We start from the raw sequence: 27,814 nt of genomic DNA, 5'->3' as shown, positions 1-27,814 counted from the left end.
TGCATAAGTGTGAGTACTGTGAACATGCCAGCTTTCCCTAATTGACCGATACAGTGCGGCATGAGGTGCTTGTCCATGGCAAAATATTTGACATGCCGCACACAAAAGAAATGGTTTCTTTTCTATGCGTTAGTCCAATATTTTGCCATACGATTTTTAAACGAAATTGAGTCCTACTTCAAACTGTGATCACAAAAATATATTTGTCTCTTTTCTAGTCATTGATTAACATATAAAAAACCTCGCCGCACCACGGTGAAAACTGCGATTTTGGGCGCCGCACTGTGGTGTAGTCGCTGATGGCCCGATACTGGTCATGCCGCAGTGAACGTGTTAACAAAATGGTAGTAAAACACACGATTAGGTACTATCCGGAACATTTGGCGGGTTGCATAATTCATAAAAAATGCCGCCATCTTTTAAAACGTCATTGGATGACAGATGACAGATCTATGAATGCTCTCTAAGTATAGTCTATGGTTAAATGTGTTTGGCGCGTTTTTAATTTTTCCTAATTACAGTAATTTAACTTCAACGAATTATGGAAAGGCAAATTCGGTCTATACATATGAAGGGTCTGTCCGCGAGACTAGTGCAGTCTGCCTACTTCATCATACTGCAACTGGGATATGACGATAAAACGGATGTCCGTTAGTGACGAGTATAGGCCTAGAGTGCGTTGGTGAATAAATTATATGAAAATAGCGTGGTTTTAATTTTTCCTGAAATATTTAAATTACTATAAGTCATAGATTATGTAACTTTGCAATAAAAGAGTTCTGAATAATCTTTAATATAATTTATTGTATGTATATATTATGTCCGGCGTATGTACGGCGTAACGCAAAAATGTTTAATTAACTTTTTGGTTAACACGTGGGCGTGATCATGTTATTTATTTTTCAAGTTATTTAAGCTTAACGTCTGTCTTAATATGTATATATTATGTACTATGTGCGTCATTAATTTCTGACTGTTTCGAGATTTGGTGCAAAATAAAACAGTGTGTAAATAAAATTAAACAATTGAGTAAAAGTATAATTTCATAGATAACACGTTGAGAAGTTCCCTGTTAATTAATTATTAAGTTGGTGATTCACTTTGATAAACGCAAATACATAAATTAAATATACATACATACAGTATAGGTACTTTAGTTCTTTCTAATACATAACTAGTTACCGTAGTATATTATTTCTAGTCTGTGATAGTTACTTCAACTTTACCATATTTGTTTCGTTTAATAAATAAGTGCATTTTATTTATTATTTTACAAAATGGAAGAAAACGTCAATGCATTTTCTAGTTCTAACTAATTTAACGCAAGATTCTAAAATCTCAAACTGCCCTAAACTTAATGCAAAAATATATAAATACTAGCTTATCGCCCGCGGCTTCGCCCGCGTTTTCAAAGAAAAACCCGTTCCCGTAGGATTTCCGGGATAAAACCTATCCTATGTCCTTTCTCGGGTATCAAAATATCTCTATACCAAATTTCATGCAAATTGGTTCAGTAGTTAAGGCGTGATTGAGTAACAGACAGACAGACAGAGTTACTTTCGCATTTATAATATTAGTATGGATATCATACAATACAAAAAAGCAATGCAGAAACAGAACCATGCCGCATAATTATTATACTCAGTAGGAGCACAGTATTACAATGTATAGGAAGTATATGGTAATACTGAAGTACTTAGTAGGATTAATAATATATGCTCAGTGATTAATAGATAGGGTGATTCAAGAGGAAGGTTAGCAGTACCTATGTAGAGATAAACTACGATAACATGGCGCGCCCCTCCAAAATTCAAAACGTTTGAAAGTATTTGTGAGAGTATTTACAATGCACCACCAAGATTCACAACGCATGTGTGCGTAATAAATCTGGACGTAAAGTACTAAAGACGAATACGTACAACTACATACAAACTCCTTCGTAAGGATGTCACTACACACATTGAAACAGTAATTTGGAGGGGCGCGCCATGTTATCGTAGTTTATCTCTACTATGTACCTATAGTTATTTAAGTTTCCATTAAAAGCTGGCGAGAAACTAGTAGTTTATTGGTAACTACTAACTAACGATTAAAGACTAGCCTAGGTTTATAAGTAGGTGCATAGCTAAGTCACTTCTATAATCCAATTTGTATTTATATAACTAATGTATTTTCAAAATTTCATGAAGAAACTTAAGGATTGTGATTGATACCATTTTTTTAAATAATAACGATTACATTTTAGGGCCCTGCGCAGACGGTACACTTTTTGTGCGATCGAGTCTGCGGCGCACAAAAAGTCTGCATGGCGCGCAAAAAGTCGGTCGCGGATTTTTCACAGACTCAACGCACACGACGCACATCTTCGATCATTTTGTCGGCAGAGCTGTAGGGACGTAGACGCTATGGAAATCGTGTAAAGTGTGCGCCGTCTGCGTTAGCGCGCGTTGAAGCAAACGTTCAATTCTTTTCACACACTTTTGTGCGGAGCGGCGCGGTGCGGTCTGCCCGAATTACACGGATTTTTTGTGCGCCGGACTTTTTGCGCGTCGTGTGCGTTACTGCCTTAGATCATTAAGTAATGGATAACACTCGCAGGCGTTTCCCCTTTTGCTGATGTATAAGATTATACGAATCGAAAAATCTTATGCTTTCATAAAAACTACTTGCGTAATCGATTACAAACACTCTGCGTATTCGTAAAACATCGAAAGGACGTCTGCGAGTGCTCCGCTAAAAATGCCGTTTTGCACTGTCAAGTCTTGCAGAAGCAATTCAAACATGTCGAATATTAAAAAAGATGGAATAACCTTTAATTTGTGTATATTTTTTTATTTTTTAACGTACATTTCTAATTAAATGCAATTTCTAATAATCGTCGATGTATCGTTTAGCGATATGATCAAGACAAATAATCGAGTCATGTTTCGAGAGAGAAAGAGACGAGACTATCATGGAAAGAAAATATACAAATTTAATCTTTATCTACTAAGAGAGAAAGTTGAATTTAAAACGCGATAATGAACCGCATTCCTTACGAGACTATCTTTTAAAGAAATACAAATTTAATCTTTATGATCTAAGTTATAAAGTTGAATTTAGAACGCGATATTGAACCACACTCCCCACGAGACAACTTGGAATGAAATACAAATTTAATCTTTATGAACTTAGGGATAGAGTTGAATTTAAAAACTCGTCGCTTAAAAGGTCGTAAATTTTTACGACTTTCGTGACACAAATTATTTTTGTGAATGTGTGATTGTGTTTCAATAGTGTGAGTTGCCCTCCCCGCACCAAAATCAGCAGAAAGTTTAGTTAGAACATTTGCCAGCGTACTCCATCCATTACTTAATGATCTAAGGTTACTGCATATAATTTCATAGGTTCTATTTTCACAGACTAAAAAGTGCGTCACGGATAGTCTGTCGTCTGCGCATGGCCTTATAATAACTGTATTTATATTTCAAAATAATTTAGCCTCTCAGCGTACATACAACAATGAGTGTGTGTGGGAGTACTTATATGTACTAAAATACTACTATGTAGTAGTAATATACTAATAGTAGTATACATATAGATGTAGAGATAAACTACGATAACATGGCGCGCCCCTCCAAAATTCAAAACGTTTGAAAGTATTTGTGAAATTCATAATAAATAATATAATAATATAATATAATAATAAAAATTAATAATTTAATTAACTATATTATTATAAATATTTAAATATTTGTATTTCACTACACACATTGAAATTTGGAGGGGCGCGCCATGTTATCGTAGTTTATCTCTACTACATACATTACAAAATAGTTACTGACAGTGTACTATGCAATAATACTGTGTGTTAGATAATACAAATATAATATTGCCCATCGTAAATAAAAGCACTAAATTTATGATAGCAGCCATCAGCATAAAATATAATGAAGAGAATGACCTTCGCTCATCTGTTTACCCGATGAAAATTATATTTAGGAGTATTTTAGGCCGGTTTCACTGTCTGGTATGTTTCTATAAGCTTATTTGTCAATTTACAGGGTTGTGTTGATTCAAAATTTTACTTAAGTATGAATAATTATATCCAAACGTAACAGATAGTTTATCAGGGACTAGTAATCTGTGGTTTCAGTTAAAAAATATAAGTAACATTTTAAAGGTGCTATTCCACCAGAAATGTAATAGCTATGATATGTGACCGTTTCCACCAATGCTACGCTATGTCAAAGCCATGTCATAGCTATGTAGTGATGCGAGGAAGATGCACATTTAGAACTTTGCGATATATCGATAGTAAGCTACGCTCTGCACATAGCACGCTAGGCACGCATCCATAGCACACTTTCTTATCTTCTTATCTTATATATAAAAATGAATCGCAAAATGTGTTGGTAAGCGCATAACTCGAGAACGCCTGAACCGATTTCGATAATTCTTTTTTTATTATATTCCTTGAAGTACGAGGATGGTTTTTATGAAGAGAAAACGTAAATCGGGCGAAGCCGGGGCGGACCGCTAGTATTATATAAAAAACATAATATTTTAGCTCCAACCGTTTCCACCAGTGATATGACGTGCTATGTGCTTGTGAATATGATTGCTGGATAACAAACGCATCTACAGAAATGCGACGTAGCATAGCATATCCTTGACCGCCTCCTGGGTTCGATTCCCGGTGGAGACGAAGAAAAAAAAACGAAGTGTCTAGTCGTCCGCTAAACGGATGAATAAAAATAAAATAAATTAGTCGTCCGATTACCGGATGAATAAAATAATTTAATCGTCCGATTACCGGATGAGTAAAATAATTTAATCGTCCGATTATTCGGATTAATAGATAACCTTTTAACACTAAAGCTAGTTGGGTTGGACTAAAGCAAAGGGGGCGCAGGACTTAGAAAATTTTTGATGGAGTTGGTGTCATTATAACATCTATTTATTATTGTTTTATCGTAAAGATTACGCTAATATAAGCATGTTTTATAGGAACAACTTTTCTCTAAAATCAAAAATGGCCGAGATATTCGCCCTTAATTCGTTAGGTTAGGTTTAGGTTAGGTTAGCCTTTAGGTTAGGTTAGGTTAGGTTTCTTAAAAAAAAAACTACACAGAAATAGGAGCCCCGCGAAGCGGGGCTCCGTCGACGCGCAAAAAAAATAATCAAGTTTAGGTTAGGTTAGCCGTTAGGTTAAGTTAGGTTAGGTTTCTTAAAAAAAAAAAACTAAACAGAAATAGGAGCCCCGCGAAGCGGGGCTCCGTCGACGCGCAAAAAAAAATCAAATACCTACGTGTGCCCTCCTCCCCCCTCCTCCCCCCACAAAAATCCTATAATACGTGCGGCAGTTCTCTAAAGAAACCCCGATAACCTAACTATATAGATAAATAGATGTTATCGGACGATTAAATTATTTTATTCATCCGGTAATCGGACGACTAATTTATTTTATTCATCCGTTTAGCGGACGACTAGCTTTGTCCAAAAAAAAATGTCTCGGTCTGGCAGGACCGCAGGACACAGAAGGCTGATCACCTAACTACTTGTCCCTAAAGAAAATCGATCAGTGAAACAGATGTATGGATAATGCATCTGCCCCTTGGCCCTTACCCCACTTGGGGACACGGAACTTCACTATAGCATATCCGTGGTGGTAAAGCACCCTTAGACTAAGTTATTTCATCTTTTTGCCATATCTCATAAAGTACCTATATATTGTTATTTTAAAAGCTCCCAATAAAGGTTATCTTATTTTAACCTATACGTATTCCCAAAAACCACAGAGGTTAATTCATATCGTATATTTTTCCAATGTCCATACTTACATCGATATTGATAATTCTTTAACTCTTAACTAACTAACTAACTACATACAACTTGTAATAAAAAAAATTAAAAAATGAATCGCAAAATGTCTTGGTTAAACCGCACAACTCGAGAACATCTGAACCGATTTCGTTAATTATTTTTTTATAATATTCCTTGAAGTACGGGGAATTAGTTCTTATGCAATGGAGAGAAAATGTAAACATGTACCACGGGCGCTAGTACCTAAGTACTAAGTAGTATTATATTCGTCCATGGTATTATTATACGTAGTATATTATTATTAGTCTGTGGTATTATACAGTTATGAAGGCTTAAAACCATTATGTATATGTTATAGGCAAACTCCGAAGCTCCGGCGCTCCTAGGTTGGACTGGTCAATCCTCAGGTCAGACTGAATGACTTAGTCAAAGCCCAAACAAATGTAAATTTTCGGCCTTTGACTAAACAATTTTCGTCAAACCTGGGAGAGACTAATTTGGTCAGGCAAACGTCAAAACACAATTTTATTAAATCGGGGTTTGACGAGTCAAACTCCGATATAGGTATGAAGTGTCTTATCTTCGTATATTTGGAAGCATTTTATCATTTAAGCAGCTTTCAAGTCTTAAGAACCGCTTAACTCTGCCAGTTCTGACACCTGATTGGTCAGCTTACGTGATTTTCACTTTTATATTTGAGATGCTTTGAGAGAATGCCGTGTGGCATTAGGCCCGCCTTTTGTACGATGTGCAAGAATGTATAAAATAAATAAATAAATGCTTTGGAATATACGGAGGTTAGTTTGTATAAGATTAAGTATAAAAAAATAACATTTTTAAAATTTTGATGTTTATTGTTTTAATAATTTCTTAAGTAATTAAAATTAAAAATTAATCATTTTTCTGACATGGTGAGGCATTAACTTTAATGTTAATTGTTTTAATAATTTCTCAGGTAATTAAAGTGACAAATTAATCATTTTTTTGACATGGTGAGGCATTAATGTTTTAGTGACATATCACACTAGCGGATTGCGAGCGGTTTCAAAGCGGAGCGGGTGCGCAACGAATACGTTGCGGTTGCGCAGCGAATTCGTTGCGGACGCGTGGCAGATGCGCAGCGTTTACGTCGCAGTCATGTACACTCATTAACAAAATGGAATCCGTGCTGGTTGTTACTTATAACTTGTGATAGTATAATAATTATGAGATCATTATTTTTTACGAGTTTCATAACATGTTAATGTTTAGGGTATTGTTTTATCTATTAAATCTTGGTCGAAATGCAATCAGATAACTTAATTGCTCATTAAGAAAGTTCATTAGTGAAATAAATGTTAAAGCTCCTTAACTAAAACAGGGCTATCTTATTATTAGATAAATAGCAGTGAATAGAAAATTTTATCAAGCAACCAGCAACTCACTATCACTTTGCTCATAATTAGGTTCACAAAATCTCTTTATAACATACGTTGCTATGGGAGAGATTATACTGGTCAGTCGTTACATACTTTTGGAATGTATGGTACATTCTAAAAGTCCTAGTAATTCAATTTTATAGCACCTTTTTTTAACAACTCCAGTTGTTATTACATCTTTAGTTAACTGTTAAGTAAGTGCATTTCCACAGTACGGTTAAAAAATTGAGTGCTACAGAAACGATGGAAATATTGAATGGAAGTTAGGCAAGGCGGAAGGGCTGGCTTTTGTGCGAGAGTATACAAAATGACGCGTCCGCAACGAATTCGCTGCGCAACCGCGGCGTGTTCGTTGCGCGCCCGCAACGTATTCGTTGCGCACCCGCTCCGCTTTGAAACCGCTCGCAATCCGCTAGTGTGATATGTCACTAGACTACAGGCCCGTGTTGAAAAAATTATGGGTCATTTGACCCACCAAGTGACCTATCTAGAACGATATAAGAGCATAAAATAATAAAATTCAGCACTATGACGTCACTTGTAAGCTGTCCACCTGAGTGCAGATGAGAATTCGAAGGTTCAGGTAGAGATTTTCTCCCCTTGTCTCCATGATTTTTGTACGGCGTTGCGGAATAATTGATTAAAAGTAGTATAGAAATAGTATGACACAGATGCCGTACAAAATCAAATGACCAAATTTACCCCGGCAACTGTCGAAAAATAAAAATAAATTCCGACTTTGTGGACCACCATTTTTGTACGGCATCTGTGTCATACTATTTCTATACTGCTTTTAAGCCATTATTCCGCAACGCCGTACAAAAATCATGGAGACAAGGGGAGAAAATCTCTACCTGAACTTTCGAATTCTCATCTGCACTCAGGTGGACAGCCTACGAGTGACGTCATAGTGCTGAATCTTATTATTTTATGCTCTTATATCATTCTAGATAGGTCAGGTGGTGGGTCAAATGACCCATAATTTTTTCAACATGGGCCTGTAGTCTAAATCCTTTGCACTGATTTCTCTAAGAGACAGCCGAACGTCAGGCACATCTTCGATCTTAAGAAATTTTTCAACGTTTGACCGAGAATTTCAGTCGCTTCTAGGATTGACTAGGCCAAAACCGAAACAGAATAATTTACTTTCGACGTTTGACTGAAAAGTTAGGAGCTCCTGGGTTTGACTAAAAATACTTCAGGCAAAGGGCGAAATTGAAATGTATTTCGGGGATTGCCTGATGGCTTTGGCCAAACCTAGGATAAACCAGTCCTTCCGCGAAGAGACTGTGTATCGGACTTTGACTATAACATATATAAAAATGTATGTTTTTGTACGGCATCTGTGTCATACTATTTCTATACTGCTTTTAAGCCATTATTCCGCAACACCGTACAAAAATCATGGAGACAAGGGGAGAAAATCTCTACCTGAACTTTCGAATTCTCATCTGCACTCAGGTGGACAGCTTACGAGTGACGTCATAGTGCTGAATCTTATTATTTTATGCTCTTATATCATTCTAGATAGGTCAGGTGGTGGGTCAAATGACCCATAATTTTTTCAACATGGGCCTGTAGTCTAAATCCTTTGCACTGATTTCTCTAAGAGACAGCCGAACGTCAGGCACATCTTCGATCTTAAGAAATTTTTCAACGTTTGACCGAGAATTTCAGTCGCTTCTAGGATTGACTAGGCCAAAACCGAAACAGAATAATTTACTTTCGACGTTTGACTGAAAAGTTAGGAGCTCCTGGGTTTGACTAAAAATACTTCAGGCAAAGGGCGAAATTGAAATGTATTTCGGGGATTGCCTGATGGCTTTGGCCAAACCTAGGATAAACCAGTCCTTCCGCGAAGAGACTGTGTATCGGACTTTGACTATAACATATATAAAAATGTATGAGTATGTCTTATTATCATAGAAAATTTTAATAAACGCAATTCATTCATATACGAGACAAAACCGGATATTATTATAAAGAAATCACGCGATATTTGAATAACAATCTTATCAATTTAACATGAAACATGCAAACATCCACAAGGTAATGTCCGATAAGTATTTGATATAGGTAGTTATGTGATTAATTTTTTTGACAAACTTATAACCTATGATAACCTACTACTGGTGGTTTATCTAGCTATTATTACAAATTATTAATTGTTTATTTATTGCGAGTATCTTTTTACCTTCCTATTCGATATTGTTTTCTTAAAATTATTTTAAAGTTGGAGGTCGCGACTTCATTCTCATGGTTAATTGGTAAAATAAACCTAATCATACCATATTTCATACACAACAGTCTATCCCTACGAATACAATTTATTTGTGATCTTTACGAACTTCTATACTTATAATTATGTAATATGTAATCTTAATATATATAAATCTCGTGTCACAATGTTTGTCTTCAATGGACTCCTAAACCACTTAACCGATTATAATAAAATTCGCACAACATGTGCAGTTCGATCCAACTTGAGAGATAGGATAGTTTAAACATGTAGGTACCACGGGCGAAGCCGGGGTGGACCACTAGTATACTTATATGTTATGCCTATTACCATAGTTAATTTAGATATTATTCTGGGCTACTACTAACTGTAAGCAGTATAGATATCGCAAGAGATTATCGCCAGAGACTCTGGCCCAGAGTAGTGGAATGTGACTGGAAACAAATATTAGCTAAGATGATACACTTGATTTAAAAAAAATATCAGCGGTTTGTGTACTCTACAAACTCTGAAACTCAATATATTTTGCATCGATTTTGCTTTTTTGAAGAAATCATAAAAGTTGAGATAACAGAGGGCGCCACTAAATAAACAACAAAATATAGACCAATATATTCCATGGCGAAAAAGAAATTCGATGAAACTTTAATTTGTGATTGATATTTTTGGTTTTATAGCATTTATATGCTTTATAAATTAAAAATAATATAAAAATCGATCGATTTCGATCAATCGTGAAGACGCGGCCGTGGGCACAACGCGGATTCGTACTTCGTATCCCGCCTCGTGATCGTTTTTTTCTATCTATACTAATATTATAAAGCTGAAGAGTTTGTTTGTTTGTTTGAACGCGCTAATCTCGGGAACTACTGGTCCGATTTGAAAATTCTTTCGGTGTTAGATAGCCCAATTATCGAGGAAGGTTATAGGCTATAATATCATCACGCTACGGCCAACAGGAGTGGAGCCACGGGGGTGAAACCGCGCGGAGCAGCTAGTTCTTTATAAATTTATAGTTGCTATGTTTTGTCTTTCCCCCAGAATGTTAAAAGGGACTATCGCATTTATTCTAATTTGTTAAAACATAAAACCAGTCCGCTCATCTGATTGCACAAGAACTTAACACCTAGCTTTCTAATTATTCAAATTATATTACTTCCTTGCTTATAATTTTGTACTACCTAGTACCTACTTGAAAATGTGGAAATATTAGGAAATGTTAACACTATTTTTTTCAGTAATTTTTTATGAAAATTTCAATATTATTTCAGTATTGAAAGTATTAAATATGCATTCGATATCTTGCTTGCTATCTCGTGCGTTTGTTTCGCTAAAACTCGAGAATGGCTTAACCGATTTAGATATATTTGATACTAGCTGTGCTCCGTAGTTTTACCCGGAGTGCTCCGCTCCTGTTGGTCTTAGCAAGATGATATTATATAGCCTATATCCTTTCTCGATGAATGGGCTATCTAGAATTTCAAATCGGACCAGCCCCCCTAGACAAGTGGCTTTCTATTAGCGTAACGTTCAATAGAATAGATTATGAATGTATGAGATTATGACGTAATCAATCGTCGTCGTCGTCGTAATCAAACGTCAATCTCATACATTCATAATCTATTCTATTGAACGTTACGCTAATAGAAAGCCACTTGTCTAGGGGGGCTGTAGTTCCCGAAATTAGCGCGTTCAAACAAACTCTTCAGCTTTATAATATTAGCACAATTAGTATAGATTGAGATTTACGGAAGCTACGGGAGTCTTCGAAAATCATTGGCTTCAGTCACCACGTTAAACTTTTTAGCCGTACTTACCATATTCGTATCCATGTCGACCATATAATATTACCTATAATCTATAATTTTCTTAATCATAGTCAGCTATAGGGATGCCTGCCAAGGGTAGGTACCTACAGCTAGAAAGGGATAAAATAAAAAATCCAAATACATTTAAATAAATATATTTAAACATTTAATATTCAAAACGTTCGTACATTGAGCATCGAGTCGAAAATGAAATTACACAACGCGTAAAACGCTTCGTGAGTAGTTTTCTTTATCTACCCTACATGGACGTATCCCTAAATAAAGAGTGTTATTCACTATCGACAGTCGCCAGCGACTCAATCAATGTGAACATTAAATACCGCTATGTCAAACACTTAGAACAAGTTAGAGCAAAAGCCTTATAACATTTAGGGCTGATTTTTCAATCCTTGGTTAATACTTATTCGTCGAATAACGTATTATACTACCATTTTAAAAATGTATTGTTTTCTCGTATTTGACAGTTAACGGGTGACATTTTAATGTTATCGTGTAATACTTTATTGGGCGAATAAGTTTTAACCATGGATTGAAAAATCGGCCCTTAAACAAATTTAAATTTGAGCTGCTATATTATAATTCTATGTCAATTATTAAATAATGACTATACACATAGCTTAGACGGCAACACTGCATACAGAACACATTTAAAAGGAGATACGTCCAAACACACGATACCCAAAAACTAAGCTACCACACGTCGGGTTTAAAGTTATGAAGACTGATACATTTGGTCGCTACTTTGAAGTGGAGAAGTGTGAAGAATAATCTTATTTGTATAAAACAGGTCAAGTATACTTACATATCTACCCACTTTCTCCACCCAACTCTGGTGATTTTTGAAGTGAAAACTTCTTTAGCGGCGTTGAGCACTTTTCTGTAATGGGTGTAAAATCTTAAACTCGCGTCAGGACACGTGACTGATCGAAAAAGCGTAAGACGGATACCATTCCAAAATATCAAACATGCTCAACGTTAATAATCAAGTTTTCACTTCTGCCGGCACTCCCTGAGTGCATCCCGTCTTTTTTTTAATTGATTTCAAATTCCCCATAAAAGGTTATCCTCCATTCTTCTACACCTCATTTGCTACACTATTTTTCTGTGATGTCATACAATTATTTTAGCTCTTTATATACATTGTACACTATACAGAAATTTTATTATAATCAATACATGTTTGATAGTCGCTGATGTACTTTATATCTGTGATGTGCTCTAGTCTCTAGTGAGAAGAGCCCATTATATTGATTGAAGAAGAGTTAAATATTAAATTAGAGTGTCTATATTTTCATCGTTCTGTCTATAATACAGAATTGACCGTTTGTGGTGGGTCCAAAAGAGAAACTTTTCTATTTTTTCTAACAAGTTTTAAAACGATTAGGTCCTGCAGTATTATTATTAATACTGCGTGTGCTTATGCACACGATATTGTTTGGGAAAACATATTTGAGACAAAAAAATGGCCTATCCTTTTTTTAAATATACCTACACGCGACATAACTTCTATAAATTCTTTAATATAATAATAATTCTGTATAGTGTACAACATTGACCTCATGTCATAAACACGCATAAGTTTTATAAACTATATTACATTACATACATTCCACCTACGACAAAATTGCCGTTACAAAAAATGCCCCTGTGCGAACCTACCGTGATTGCCATATACAAAAAGGCATATAAAACTACACTTGATAAATTTCAAAGCCTCTTAATTAGCGACCTTTATCTTAGTGAATCTGGCCTTGTATAAATAGACTAGAGTAGATAATTTTTGAAACAAAAAAAAATCGCAGTCGGATGAAACCCATTAGAAAAGGAGGGGAATATGATAAAAATGTAAGGAAAAATAAATTACGGTCAATCCGAGTTCGGGAAGCGGGAGGGGGGAGCTTTAAAGAGAAAAAAATGGTTTCTCTCGATTTCCGACAAAACTACAAGTCCTATAGAAAAAAGTTCAATGGCAAAGTTGTAGGTAATTAAAAGTTCTACAGCTTTTGTATTCACAATTTTTTCACATAACCTAAAAATTTAGGTGAAAAATTCAAAAAACCAAGTTTTTGGTCTTTTATTTCTATCTACTTCAAAATTTATTTTTTTTCTACGAAATTTGGTGGAAACTTACTTTATTATGTCCCAAATACACTGTAATTCATTTGATTGAAAATATTTATTTTTTCGCCTTATTTTGAATTAATACCAAAAAAACAACCTAATTTTCAATCGAAAAGTCACCCGTCAAAATATCAGCTTTTTTCAAAAACTTGGGGTGCCTTTTATTCATTGAAATCTCTACTTTCATATGGTGTAAAAAAAATAAACACCACCATAGTAAATGTTCTCAGGAAATGCATACAAACAGTCTGAAAATTAGCTTTTACTAAATCAGACACACTTCTCGAACTACCTGAAATGTTTTTATCGACATCATTTTGCTTTTGAATATGCTGTAAAATATTAAACTTAGAACAGATAATTATTTTTCTTTTGAAATATTACCGAAAAGCCGATACAAGAGAAGATATAGAGTTCAAGAAGTGTGCCTGATTTAGTAAAAGCTAATTTTCAGACTGTTTGTATGCATTTCCTGAGAACATTTACTATGGTGGTGTTTATTTTTTTTACACCATATGAAAGTAGAGATTTCAATGAATAAAAGGCACCTCAAGTTTTTGAAAAAAGCTGATATTTTGACGGGTGACTTTTCGATTGAAAATTAGGTTGTTTTTTTGGTATTAATTCAAAATAAGGCGAAAAAATAAATATTTTCAATCAAATAAATTACAGTGTATTTGGGACATAATAAAGTAAGTTTCCACCAAATTTCGTAGAAAAAAAATAAATTTTGAAGTAGATAGAAATAAAAGACCAAAAACTTGGTTTTTTGAATTTTTCACCTAAATTTTTAGGTTATGTGAAAAAATTGTGAATACAAAAGTTGTAGAACTTTTAATTACCTACAACTTTGCCATTGAACTTTTTTCTATAGGACTTGTAGTTTTGTCGGAAATCGAGAGAAACCATTTTTTTCTCTTTAAAGCTCCCCCCTCCCGCTTCCCGAACTCGGATTGACCGTAATTTATTTTTCCTTACATTTTTATCATATTCCCCTCCTTTTCTAATGGGTTTCATCCGACTGCGATTTTTTTTATCTTTTCATTATTTTCAAAGGCTTCTACCCCAGTCTAAAAACCTTTAGAAACTGTTGAGAAAAAGGTAAATTACAAACAAATTATCACGCTATTTTTTGTCTTGTTTTGAAGTAATTAAGGTACTCTCTCGAGATAATATTGGTCAAGATTATTGCAAAGCCAGCTGACGTGACGTATTTCAATTGTACTTCATCTAAGGCCGCGTTTCCATCTGCAAGAAAACTTCTTCTGCAAGAAAACTTCTACTAGCAGGTGGATACGCGGCCTTAGACTTGCAAGCTGCTGTCAGACAGACTGTCGGACGTTTCTTGCGGAAGTTTCCTTGCAGATGGAAACGCAGCCTAACCGCTACAAAGTACTCTGTCAGCTATATTCTATCGTTTTTCACAAAAGTATGAGGTTCACAAACTCGTAAGATTTTATATTTGATCCCTGTTTACTTAGTAACTACCGGACTGAATTGGAAATCTTTTTTGGGTGTAAATATTTCCCATAATATTCAATGGACGTCATATTTTTGTAAAACTTGAAATGGTTTGAGTATTTTAAGGAAGATTAACAAACAGTTTATCGTTCTCGATATACCTACCTTATGATATATTTGTATACAAATAGTTTTTAAGAAAGAGTTACGGCCAAACAGTTTTAAGAAGACTATTTCGTATTAAACTTTTCTCAACAGCATCTAAATTAGAAAGGTCGTTCATAAATGTTGGGCATACTCATGCCATCTCGCTCTTAACGTTTGACGTCATAATGTTGGAAAGAGATGGTTGAAAAGCGCAAGCAAGATAGCTTTTATATTTATAGCAATATACTTAACAATATTCCTTATTCTATGAATACCACAGTACCTTGCACAGTACGAAATTGAAGACAATATGATGACTTATAAACTATGAAGGATCTTGGGGTTACTATGACGTCTTAAAGCAGTTTTAATTCCATTGTGGGATACAGACATAACTATATAGATAATCTATAATTGCTATCACTTTTCCACTACTTTAAGACGTCATGGTATCTCCCTGAGATTTTGGCAAAATATAATAAATTATATTTAATGGGCCATCTTCACGATGGACAGCGTTGGCCAAACAAATGATCGTCGATGTTTGCCGCAATTACGACGATTATGTATACACATTCAATGACCGACCATAGAGATTTAATCCCTCTACACACCTCTACATTATTGCCTCTACTCGCCCAACGCTGCCCATTGTGAAAAGGACCCTTAAACTTCTGTTTACACATAACTACGTGGATCCTTTGGTTAATACAAAAACTACCACACATAGAATAAAGTATAATGAGAGTGCATCTCTAAGAAATTTTGTGATAAACTATTTTCCAAAATGACATGTAACATGATAAAATTTCAATGATGCAACACTTTTTGAATATAAATCTAATCTATTTTGTACATTGGATTTGAAATCTCACATTAAAAACTAGTCGAATATATTTTTACAGTGATAAATCGTCCCAAAATCTTTTCTCGATTTTACAAAAGTTACTGAAAATATTCCGACTGTTCTTAGTTTTACATTTAATGTATATATATCTTCTCTATTACCTTATTATATGACTATTCATAATAAACACAGATAACATAAAACCTCGACCGTTTTTTGCGGGTTCCCGCGCAATTCTTAAATTCGCGGTTTTCCGCGCAATTCTTTCCATAGAGCGGTGCGCCATCTATTGTTTGTGGAAGATTAAAACAATGAAATTATCGGAAGTACTAGACTAAGCTATAGCATGCTAATCCCAATTTCACAGAATACTGTAGTTAAATACAAATTTGTGTCAAAGCCTCGTTTTTATAAATCGAAAAAAAAAAAACGATAAAGTTACCATTCACGTTAAGACAAAGCATTCAACTACAATCAAACGATTGTACGGCCATTCACGACGCGTTTTTTCAGACTTTACAAGCATCATAGTGAATCAAATCACACATTGAAATTTGAAATACAACGCAGTTCAACCAACGATATTCAAAATGATAGCCTATTTGATGTCGCTCTAATAATAAACAGACAGGACAAAGGTCAACGCTCATTGTATATTAAATTTGCAGGAGTTAGGGTTGTACTTCATCAAGTTCGTATTTAAACTTAGGGTTGTCACTTATTAAATTCAACCCTATTAACGACCCGATTATTAATTTATAACGAAAAATAATACTTTTAAGAGAAATTCCAAAAACTCAAAGCATAATTCATACTATTCATAACCCGAATTCCATATTAAAATATACCTATTTTCGTATTATCATATTATATTAAATGTAATAAGTAGTAGATCTAATTCTTAAGAACTAGATACCTTATTATCCTTCCTACTTCATCATGCTTTAAGTTTTAGAATCTCAAAATATCATATTACAAAATGTACATTTAAACTAACTTTTAAAATGAAAATAACTATATGGGCTTATTTTGAATATCGTTAATTAGCATTATACTCCATGCGTATCCAAGCCATTAAAATCGTATTATTAGTAGGTATATTCAAATGCAGTATAAACATGGTTGAGCAGAGTTGTTACAAAATATGAATACAATTACACTCAAAAATCGAAAGCGTTGAGCGAAAATATAGCTCACGACGCGTTATAGACACAGTTAACGAGCCACAACGCAAAATTCGTGATATGGCTGTAGCGGGCCCTCTTCACAATGGGCAGTGTTGGCCCAATAAATAATCGTCGATGTTTGCCGCAAATACGGCGATTATGAATAAAAAATGTACAACGACGGCCGATTATTGGCACTCTACACTATCGTGATTGCCTCTACTCGCCCAACGCTGCCCATTGTGAAGAGGGCCCATAATCTAAACGGTCACAACGCGTTGTGGCAACGAAGAAGTGCCATATGCATTATGCACACATATACACTATTTGCGAAATTGTACAGGTTATATTCCTCAAGTCATATAGCAAATACATCAAGATTATATCGATTCATTACATATATCTCATTAGTACGAGAGAATAATGGGAACAATTAATACAAATTCACTACACAAAGTTGTTCTGCAACTAGTTAGGACATCCAAATGAAGTGTAAAATAAAGTTTTAACCACTAATAAAAAAATTTACTGCACATCACTAGTTAAAATTTTTTTATTAAAATTGACAACCCTGTTTTGAATTTTTTATGGTATTTTTAAACTTTCTTCACTTTTTTGTGTATTGGCAGATTTAAATACTAATAAGTACCTTTAAAAAACCTGCTTTTATAGATAAACTCATAAAATGGTTGTATTGTCACCGATCCTTGATAAGTGTACAAAGCTTGAATCAAATCTATCCGTTTAAACTTTAAAGTGGGTCACAATAGTCTAAAGGAACAAGTGAAGCTAATGTTATAAGCTTGTTTATAAAAAAGATGAAGGTTTTATGATTTTTCCTTATCAATATTGAACATTGTTTATTTTAATAGATAGGTTGTGAACAAATGCTCAATTTAAGAAATCATGGTTTTAGACATTTCAAATGAAAATCTTACGTAGTTATGCAAGCACTAGTGAAGCATGTTTAATATATTGAATGAATAATATTTGGGGAAAAACCTACATTTGTCAAAATCCACTCTTTCCTAGTGATATTATGATCACAAAAGAACTATTTGTTACTGGCTTTCCGCCCGCGGCTTCGCTCGCGCAGTCAAAGAAAAACCCGCATAGTTCCCGTTCCCGTGGGATTTCCGTGATAAAACCTATCCTATGTCCTTCCTCGGGTATCAAAATATCTCTATACCAAATTTCATGCAAATTGGTTCAGTAGTTAAGGCGTGATTGAGTAACAGACAGACAGACAGAGTTACTTTCGCATTTATAATATTAATAGTATGGATTTATTCCCTGAAGAAACAATTGATACAACCTGGATGAAATTTTGCATAAAGATAGATATAGTTTGAATAGCTGTATATTATATAGACTTGCTTTTTAAGATCACATGCAAGTAAAGCCGCGGTGGAAGCTAGTAGCTAATAATTCCCATTATCCTTTAGATCCAATCAAGCTTAGTCCATGACTAAAACTATTTTGAAAGACTCTTTAACCCATTGACCACGGAGCGCCCCGATCGGGTCGCGACACAATAGATTTTCTATTGTGTCTGTGATTCCGGGGACTGATGGATTAACAGATTTTAAACATGATATTATTTCTTTGATTGTTACGAAAACATACCTACGAGTGTAGTACAAAAATATAATGAAGACGTTACATTTAAAATCCGTTAAAATATCTTATTTTCGTACTTGTATAATACTCATGTATCACACAAGACATTTCACACATGTAAATTAATGCTGTTTTACAATGCCCTGATTATTGAGTAACTAAATTCTATACAAATACGTAAATTAATAAAAATAAATATAGCTACATAGTGATGATCGCCTCCTTGGTACAGTGGATGACGCGTGCTCGTAGAACCGAGGGGTCCTGTGTTCGATTCCCTGTGGAGACGAAGATAAAAAAAAATGTTTCGGTCTGGCAGGACACAGAAGGCTGATCACCTACTTGTCCCTAAAGAAAATCTATCAGTGAAACAGATGTATGGATAATGCATCTGCCCCTTACCCCACTTGGACACAGGACTTCAGTTCAACGCTCACGCATCAACCACTGTACGAAGGAGGTGGTCAATTTACATTTTATTTATAGTTATTACATAGTTAACTGATAGATAAAGTGTTAAATAAGCTATCAGACACATAAATCACATAAAAAAGGCTATCTGTGACTTAAATATCAAGCATCAAATATTTTCACTATTTTATCTTCTCATTTAGGTAAAACTGATTGATGGTCATTTACTTTGATTACATTTTTTTATATTATTATCAAATACTCAAATTATCTGCTTGTTTTTCATTCAAAGCTATATCAGGTCATGTAATAAAATTGCTTAAAAATATTCAAAGAATTGGCAATATTATGGCCATAAAGTTGTAAGAAACTATAAATAATAACATTCTGGGTGGATTCCTATCGTTTCCTATAAGAATATTTTTAAACATTCTGCTTTTTAAACAATAATAGTGTGGTATAATAACAATAATAGCTTGATCCATGTATTGCTACATAAAAAAATACTTAAAAAGTTACTCACACAATCAGGGACATTGTACATAATACATAGATTGTAGATAATACATACAAGCTTGATCCACACATGTATACATTTAACGCAACACTGCTACACTTTACCAAACACTGAAACAGCTGCTTACAGCAACAGGGACATAATACACATCATGAGAGCCACTTGGGCGAAATACACTATGTCATTATAAACTGGTCATCTAGACTGCTCCTTTGTCATTTCTGTCAACGCCTGACCCACGAGGACCTTGTCCCCGCTCTTTAAATCAAACGTAAAATCTGCGGGAGCTTCAAAGAGCAGTATCACTGTACTGCCCATGTTGAATTGGCCGAACAGCTCACCTTTTTTAAACGACATCTTTTCTATTACTGCTTCGTCAACTCTGTTCCGTTTTCCTTTAGTGTTCGTTCTTAAATCTGGATCTTTGTATATTTCTATGGAGCCTACGTTTGTAGCTCCGACTGCTGTCATGCTGAAGAAGCCATGTTTCCATTCTCCAATGTATACCGCTCTTTCATTCATCGTAAACAGTCCTGGTATCAATTTAGCCATCCAAGGGTTAACAGATAATAATTTACCGGAAAAATGACGTCGGAAGTTCGACGTCCAGTCACAGGGCGCGTGGAATCTGTGATAATCGCCAGGCGCGAGGTATATGATGCACTGGTGGAGTATATTCTTTTTATCTTTCAACAATGACTCATAATAGTTGTTGCTTTTGTTCGCGGACCATGTATTCTCGCCTAGAAACTCTTCAAGGCTGTATGTGACACCTTTAACTTGCTCTATTCTATCCGTCTTTGCGGGACCACAGTTTAACACTACTCCGTCACAGGGGGAAACGCAAGGCGCTGGAGATATGTATCTTGCTCCATCTCGCAGCGGTCGCGTAAAAAATGCAGATAAACTTTTGTAATATGTAAGATCTGACACTGCAGCTTCATTTAAATTTACGTTGAACATACGGGCATAGGTACCATAAACGATGCTCCGTAGCGATACTGGAAGTTCGCAGGCAGCCAAACGGCCCCACAGTCGACTAGTCACTCGGAAAGGAAACATTTCGTAAAATTTTATTTCGACTTTCGACACTTCGTAGTCTATACTCGCGCGTATATAGCACCATCCCACGTAAATAACGCTCCCGAGAGGCACCCATCGTGTGAATATCGCTCGAAAACTTGTCCATTTAGACTTCTGGAGCTGAGCCGTGTTATTAATCGCCTTTGTCTGGTTGTGGATGTTCGATGTTTGCCTGAACGGCCTGTGCGGCTTCAATCGTTTGAACATAGGGTTTATGACTGGAAGGCAGCTCCGAATGCGCGTCGGCGGGAACATCTCGCACTCGGGCAACCTTCCGTAGCGGTTTAAAAATAAATTATGTTTATTTAATTAGTAACAAATAGTTTTGCGTACTAAAACCACCGTCCGATAACATCCAGTGTTAGCAACCTGAAGTGAGCTGATTATCGTACCAGGGGCGTAAAATTATCGTACATTAGGCGTTTTTGGTTCGAAATTATCGTACTTTTTAGAATAAAGTCAATTATAAATAAATAAATCATATAAATTGTAATATTGATAAGTATGCAAGTTCTCTATAGTTAATCTTTGTTTAACTACCGCTGTCAAATCAACGGGACACTGAAACCCAAACGTTTTCGTGCCTTAATATTCATTATACTCTTTGGTTTTACGCGTGGTACAGACTACAGACCTGAACCGATTCCATTTCCACTTTATGTTCAATAAACGCGCCAAGTTTAAAATTCAATCTGACAAAATTTCACTGTTCCCATGAAAGTTCGATATGAAACACGTCAAAATTTCATATTTGTATGGGTGAAATAATATAAATTCTCGAATTTTGCCTGATAGAAATTATCGTAAAATCAGCGTACGATAATAACATGCTATCGTACATCGTACGTAGGCACCAAATTATCGTGTTTGTACGATAATTATCGTACGGTTGGGAACGCTGATAACATCACAAGGCTACGAAGAATAATAAAAAAATTGTCAGATGCGTTCAGAAATTATCACCACGATTTTTTATCACCTCTTGAAATAAAATATTTTTAGATACAAGTTACATATTATATTATTGTATTATACTACTGATACTATGCATTTAATTCAGAATTACTATGCATAACATTAATTTATTTAGTAACAACGCAAAATAAATTGAAAACCGGTAATTATAAAAATAAACTTTGACAGTTCCGGTATTTCGATCGATTTTACATTTCGTTTCGTTTCATGTTTGACATTTGTATTTTGTATTGTCTTCAAGTTTCATTGAAAATTGTATAGTTGTTGTAATATTGTGGAATGCGAGAAGTTGTTGATGTTTTTTTCATTATTTTGTTTTTTTGATTTACTGTTTAGTTTCCCGTGTCTCAATCTAAACTTCCATGTTCAGTAATCGCAATGATCACCATGCAGAAAGACTGTCGACGGACGAAAATATTACGGACGAGAATTATGGCGCCAATAGTTTTAGTGAACAAAATCTCTCGTCTGAAGATGATTTCCGTGGCTTTGAAAAAATCCCAGTGGTTCGTATAGAACGTTTTGATATATCTCAATATCTGAAAGATGGGGAACACAGAAATGAGAATATACAGTTGGAAAAAGACGCGGCAGAAAATTCGGCTGTTACGAAGTTTCTGCAGGAATGCGTCATAAAGCTTGTCCGAGAGGATTTAGAGCAGTTAAAAGAAACGTATACTAAAAATGTGCTTCTAAATAAGGAGACGGTTAAGGACAGTGACGCAAAATTGATGTTAAAATGTAAGATTTGCGAGAAGGCGTATACCAGTGAGAAAAAGCTAAAGAACCACCAGGAAAACAAACATTTATTAGTTTACAAGCCTCGAGCCAAGACGCCGAAGCGTGTATCGTTTTCAGATCACGTCATCGTCCACGAAGTCAAGGAATACCACAGATGCAGGAAGTGTCCGAAAATATTCGAAAACTATACAGCATTGAAAGTGCACATGAAAAGAAACCATAAGAAGCGTAAGTGCTACATTTGTAACTATTGTTCCAAGAAATTTGTCGATCGCATGTTTTTCAAAGTACATATCAAGTTACACTGCGATGTTTGTGGCCAACTCTTGCTGAATAAGCAGAAATTAATGGAGCACAGGCGGAATGTTTGTAATGTAGTTAAGAAATATGCTTGCAAGACTTGTGACGAGTCATACTTTAGTGTTATGGACCTAAAAGACCACAGCTACGATCATTTGGGTATATTTTTTATTTGTGACGTATGTAAAGACCAGTTTCAAAGTAAATGCGAAGTCGCTCATCATATTAAGTTCCTACATTCCACGCAAGCAACCCAAGACTTGTTTGATGTCCGTACTTTGGGTTCAGATACATTATACACATGTAGATTTTGCGATATGAGTTCAGTGGAGAGAGATGTAATAGAGAAACACGTTTCTACCCTTCCCGATTTAACGAACAGAGCGATGACAGGTTACGACGACTTCTATTTCTGCGATCAATGTTGTAAACAGTTCCCCACGGAAACGGACATGTTGCGACACAAGTGGAGTCACTTTTTAAACTCAACAGACAACTCGCAAGAGCGGCCGATGCGGAAGTCAAAAATTAAACAAACATATAATGCTAGTGAAAAAATTCCAGAGTTTATGCAGCCAAAGCTGGTTCTCGAGAAGATTAAGGTCGGCGGGCGGGTCGTTAGCGAACCGCTCAAGTTCGTCAAAGTTAAGAATGTGGATATACAGAGTGGAGAGATTAAGAAGCCAGTTATAGATCCTGTGTCCAAGAAAACTATCATATCGAAACATCAGTGTGCTGTGAGTATTGAATTTATTTTATTAATTATTTATTACTCTTTAATAAAACTATACATGGGAAACTTATTGCTAATTTATACAAAACAAAACAAGAAAAGTATAGTTTATTAGGCGGCCTTATCACTTAGAAGTGATCTCTTCCAGGCAACCTTATCTTTTTTTTTATAAAAAATATGATAGTGTACATTGTTTGTTTTGTGTAAATAAAAGAAATGTGAATTTTCTAGTTACATATTATAAATTTTCGTTAATAACGTATTTCTTCTCTCCTTCATGATTTTATCCCTTTTTTTATAAATACCTTTTTTAGCTTAACCTGTATGTTTTATTGTTTTGTACCTGAAAGCAAAATTTATCAAATTATGTACATATTTTCTTAATAACATTAACACTTGATAGGCTGGGGTAGAAGCCTTTAAAAATAATGAAAAGATAAAAAAAATCGCAGTCGGATGAAACCCATTAGAAGAGGAGGGGAATATGATGAAAATAAAAGGAAAAATAAATTACGGTCAATCCGAGTTCGGGAAGTGGGAGGGGGGAGCTTTTAAGAGAAAAAAATGGTTTCTCCTAATTTCCGACAAAACTACAAGTCCTATAGAAAAAAGTTCAATGGCAAAGTTGTAGGTAATTAAAAGTTCTACAACTTTTGTATTCACAATTTTTTCACATAACCTAAAAATTTAGGTGAAAAATTCAAAAAACCAAGTTTTTGGTCTTTTATTTTTATCTACTTCAAAATTTATTTATTTTCTACGAAATTTGGTGGAAACTTACTTTATTATGTCCTAAATACACTGTAATTTATTTGATTGAAAATATTTATTTTTTCGCCTTATTTTGAATTAATACCAAAAAAACAACCTAATTTTCAATCGAAAAGTCACCCGTCAAACTATCAGCTTTTTTCAAAAACTTGGGGTGCCTTTTATTCATTGAAATCTCTACTTTCATATGGTGTAAAAAAAAATAAACACCACTATAGTAAATGTTCTCAGGAAATGCATACAAACAGTGTGATAATGAGCTTTTACTAAATCAGGCACACTTCTTGAACTCTTATATCTTCTCTTGTATCGGCTTTTCGGTAATATTTCAAAAGAAAAATAATTATATGTTCTAAGTTTAATATTTTACAGCATATTCAAAAGCAAAATGATGTCGATAATAACATTTCAGGTAGTTCGAGAAGTGTGCCTGATTTAGTAAAAGCTAATTTTCAGACTGTTTGTTTGCATTTCCTGAGAACATTTACTATGGTGGTGTTTATTTTTTTTACACCATATGAAAGTAGAGATTTCAATGAATAAAAGGCACCCCAAGTTTTTGAAAAAAGCTGATATTTTGACCGGTGACTTTTCGATTGAAAATTAGGTTGCTTTTTTGGTATTAATTCAAAATAAGGCGAAAAAATAAATATTTTCAATCAAATAAATTACAGTGTATTTGGGACATAATAAAGTAAGTTTCCACCAAATTTCGTAGAAAAAAAATAAATTTTGAAGTAGATAAAAATAAAAGACCAAAAACTTGGTTTTTTGAATTTTTCACCTAAATTTTGAGGTTATGTGAAAAAATTGTGAATACAAAAGTTGTAGAACTTTTAATTACCTACAACATTGCCATTGAACTTTTTTCTATAGGACTTGTAGTTTTGTCGGAAATCGAGAGAAACCATTTTTTTCTCTTAAAAGCACCCCCCTCCCGCTTCCCGAACTCGGATTGACCGTAATTTATTTTTCCTTACATTTTTATCATATTCCCCTCCTTTTCTAATAGGTTTCATCCGACTGCGATTTTTTTTTGTTTCAAAAATTATCTACTCTAGTCTATGAATTGATTGAAAATGATTTTTTTTCCTTCTAATATTATTTTATTTTTGCAGGTTTTTATTATTTACTTTGCTGTATTACATTTAATCTACACTAATCTTGAACATTGTAAATTCAATTAAATGTAAAATATGTCATAAAACCTTTTCAGACATGCCAGAAGTATTTCTCCTCAAACTACTGTCTCAACAGACATATATTGAAGGTACATAAAAAGTTCGATGATTTACAATGCCACTATTGTGAAGAGATATTTGTGTGGCCGTCCCTGCTACTGTCACACAACTGTATACGAAATAATATACCAGAAATGCCATTTTATGATGCAAGACCAGAGATACAGATAGACGATATGCCGCAAGATTATATAGACAACTTGGATAATGATATGAACTCGATCGACTACGATATGCCTGCTCCAATTTGTGAATTGACAGAATACGAAAATGTAAGAATTGTACTGAACTATGACGACTGTACGTCGTCGTCTAAGATATGTGTTAATCCGTTGCCCGATTATAATGTTATACAAGAGGTGCCTATTTAGTTTTAGTTTGTATATAAAAAATACAAAAATTGTCCCAAGCGAAACTCTGCCTATGCGTTTGGCAGAGTTTTCTAAAGAGCGATACAATCGATTTTGAACATTACTGCACAGGCATAAGGTTAATTTTATAGCTGTAGTCTGGTTATTTATATTATGTCAATACATTCTGGTGTTTGTGTATATAAATTTTTTTGTCACAGTCGTAATGCTACTCACATACCTGCAGCAAGGGTAATATTGGATTTGCACCCTTAATTAATGGCTCCTTAATTGTGATGTGTATAGGCAAGCGGGGGCAATTTAGAGAACAACCGAAATTGCCCCTGTGGCAGGTCGGTGAGTAGCCGGCTTAACCAAACTTTGACAGTTTGATCGACTTATTTTTTTGTATATTTGGTGGGGTTGAGATCATATTATATGGTTATAAAATATATTTTTATATCCCTAAGTGATCGTCTAGTATTCTATGTTATTATTTTCTTAATGAAAATGTAGATTTTTAAGTTAGGAAATCTAGGAATTCACTAAGCCTCAATTATATTATTTTTTTAAATTATAAAAATAGTGACGTTAAAGAATCTTAGTTTATGAGACAACTAATAAAGATATAAGATTGTAATATATACATAACTTTTTAAATCAAGTAGTAATTTTAATGTTAATCGTGTTATTTTTTTTTCGTATTTTTCAAGCTGTTTCAAATATTTTTTTTTTCTTTTTGTTATGTTTAATTTGGTAGTTTGACTTTGCAGCAAAATGTTTGACAAAACTTAGTTTAAATCATTTTATGACAGAAAATCATTAAGTACAGTTATATTAAGTTGTAAAATATTACAGTACATACATGCTAAAAAATATATTGTTTACTGTTTTGAACAAATTTTACAAAATTAACTAACTACATATCTATTATACATTATAGAGTATTAAACAAAATTAAACGAGTTATTTTTGCAAATCAAATTATATAATTTTTATCAAAGTGGCCTTTTTTTAATTTCAATTATTTTAAAATTAAATACTGTTTTTTTACGTATTGCATTGCGCGTTGCGAGGAATCTATGTTCCTGACTTGTTTTTTTTCTGCGAATTTCCATATGATTAAAAAAAATCGTGTTTGCCAAGCACACGTGTCAGAAGTGAAACTTCTTTAGCAAGATTCAAAGATACCAAAATCGTCGCCTTACTCCATGACGTGACGGTATTGTCATGACGCGACTTTGAAATTTTACTGTCAACGCGCCTAAAGAAGTTTCACTAGAAAAATGCGAGATACATATTATGTACTAGCTGTGCCCGCGACTTCGTCCGCGTGGAATAGTGACTGCATAGTAGTTACTACTTAACACACAATTATTGAGTAAACACGTCTTGAAACACGTACTACCATAAACAACTAAATTATAAGTACTTACAGATAATTTTACAGTCAAGAAATAAAATAAATAATATCACAAAATAACTGTTGGTAAAATTAAAACTAAACTGAGCTATAAAACTTTGTTACAGAAGAGTTCAAAATTTCCAGGGTGTGGCTATCCTCTCGCTCCCATGTCCCCCTCTTCTTTCACAGCCTTTCAACCCTTCCCTTTCCATCCCTAGTAAATGGCAGAACCGATTTTGATGTAAATAATATTATCTAATTGTACCTATATGTACACGTCATATCCTATCGTTTGATGCTCCATTTGGTTTATTTATCTAACCACTGTCACCCCTAAAGTGCCCTATATGTAATAAACGGATGAACCGATTTCGATAAAACATTACTAATTGTAATTCACCCGTTATGCACATTCATTTGATATATCACTTAGGTAGGTACTATCACAATATTTGACAACATTCGTTTCTTTCATTCCCACTTATACCTATACAGTAAAGTAAAAAAAGTAGTCAAATTTTATCAAAATCGGTTCATCCATTTATTTGATATAGGTATAAAAGTGGTAGATAATAAAAAAAGTGAATTTTGACTCAAGTGACATATGAAATGAAAGGGCATGACGTGTAAAGTA

General features: G+C 34.4%; 2 protein-coding genes across 4 annotated transcripts; one reads left to right on the top strand and one right to left on the bottom strand.

Annotated features, from left to right (window-relative positions):
* Window positions 1-19,213: 19,213 nt before the first annotated feature.
* Window positions 19,214-21,014, bottom strand: Pisd (phosphatidylserine decarboxylase). The gene has a single exon (XM_089713978.1). It carries the CDS (start codon window positions 20,917-20,919, stop codon window positions 19,777-19,779), a length of 1,143 nt encoding a protein of 380 aa, XP_089570104.1. The 5' UTR covers window positions 20,920-21,014; the 3' UTR covers window positions 19,214-19,776.
* An 854-nt stretch (window positions 21,015-21,868) lies between these two features.
* On the top strand, window positions 21,869-27,162 carry LOC149475239 (zinc finger protein 711-like). Of its 3 annotated transcripts, none has more exons than XM_089713786.1 (3): window positions 21,869-22,839; window positions 23,245-23,417; window positions 25,401-27,162. In XM_089713786.1, exons 1-3 carry the CDS (start codon window positions 22,002-22,004, stop codon window positions 25,794-25,796), a joined length of 1,407 nt encoding a protein of 468 aa, XP_089569912.1. In that variant the 5' UTR covers window positions 21,869-22,001; the 3' UTR covers window positions 25,797-27,162. The 3 variants fall into 3 exon arrangements, with proteins under 3 accessions (XP_089569912.1, XP_089569914.1, XP_089569911.1); XM_089713788.1 differs by having other exon boundaries at window positions 21,869-22,608; window positions 25,401-27,161; XM_089713785.1 differs by having other exon boundaries at window positions 21,869-23,417.
* The last annotated feature ends 652 nt before the right edge of the window (window positions 27,163-27,814 follow it).

Source organism: Colias philodice, chromosome 31, assembly GCF_061535455.1.
Source record: "Colias philodice isolate Cphi_HAF_F1 chromosome 31, ilColPhil1 Martin Lab GWU primary, whole genome shotgun sequence".
NCBI lineage: Eukaryota > Metazoa > Arthropoda > Insecta > Lepidoptera > Pieridae > Colias > Colias philodice.
The sequence above is the reverse complement of the archived record's forward strand: the minus strand, read 5'-3'. Positions and strand labels throughout refer to the sequence as shown.

Bases quoted from the DNA above. Each gene is read 5' to 3' on its own strand.
- Pisd (XM_089713978.1), bottom strand. From the start codon at position 20,919: ATGTTCCCGCCGACGCGCATTCGGAGCTGCCTTCCAGTCATAAACCCT.
- LOC149475239 (XM_089713785.1), top strand. From the start codon at position 22,002: ATGTTCAGTAATCGCAATGATCACCATGCAGAAAGACTGTCGACGGAC. The intron at 23,418-25,400 runs GTGAGTATTGAA...AAACCTTTTCAG, and splicing joins TATCGAAACATCAGTGTGCT to ACATGCCAGAAGTATTTCTC.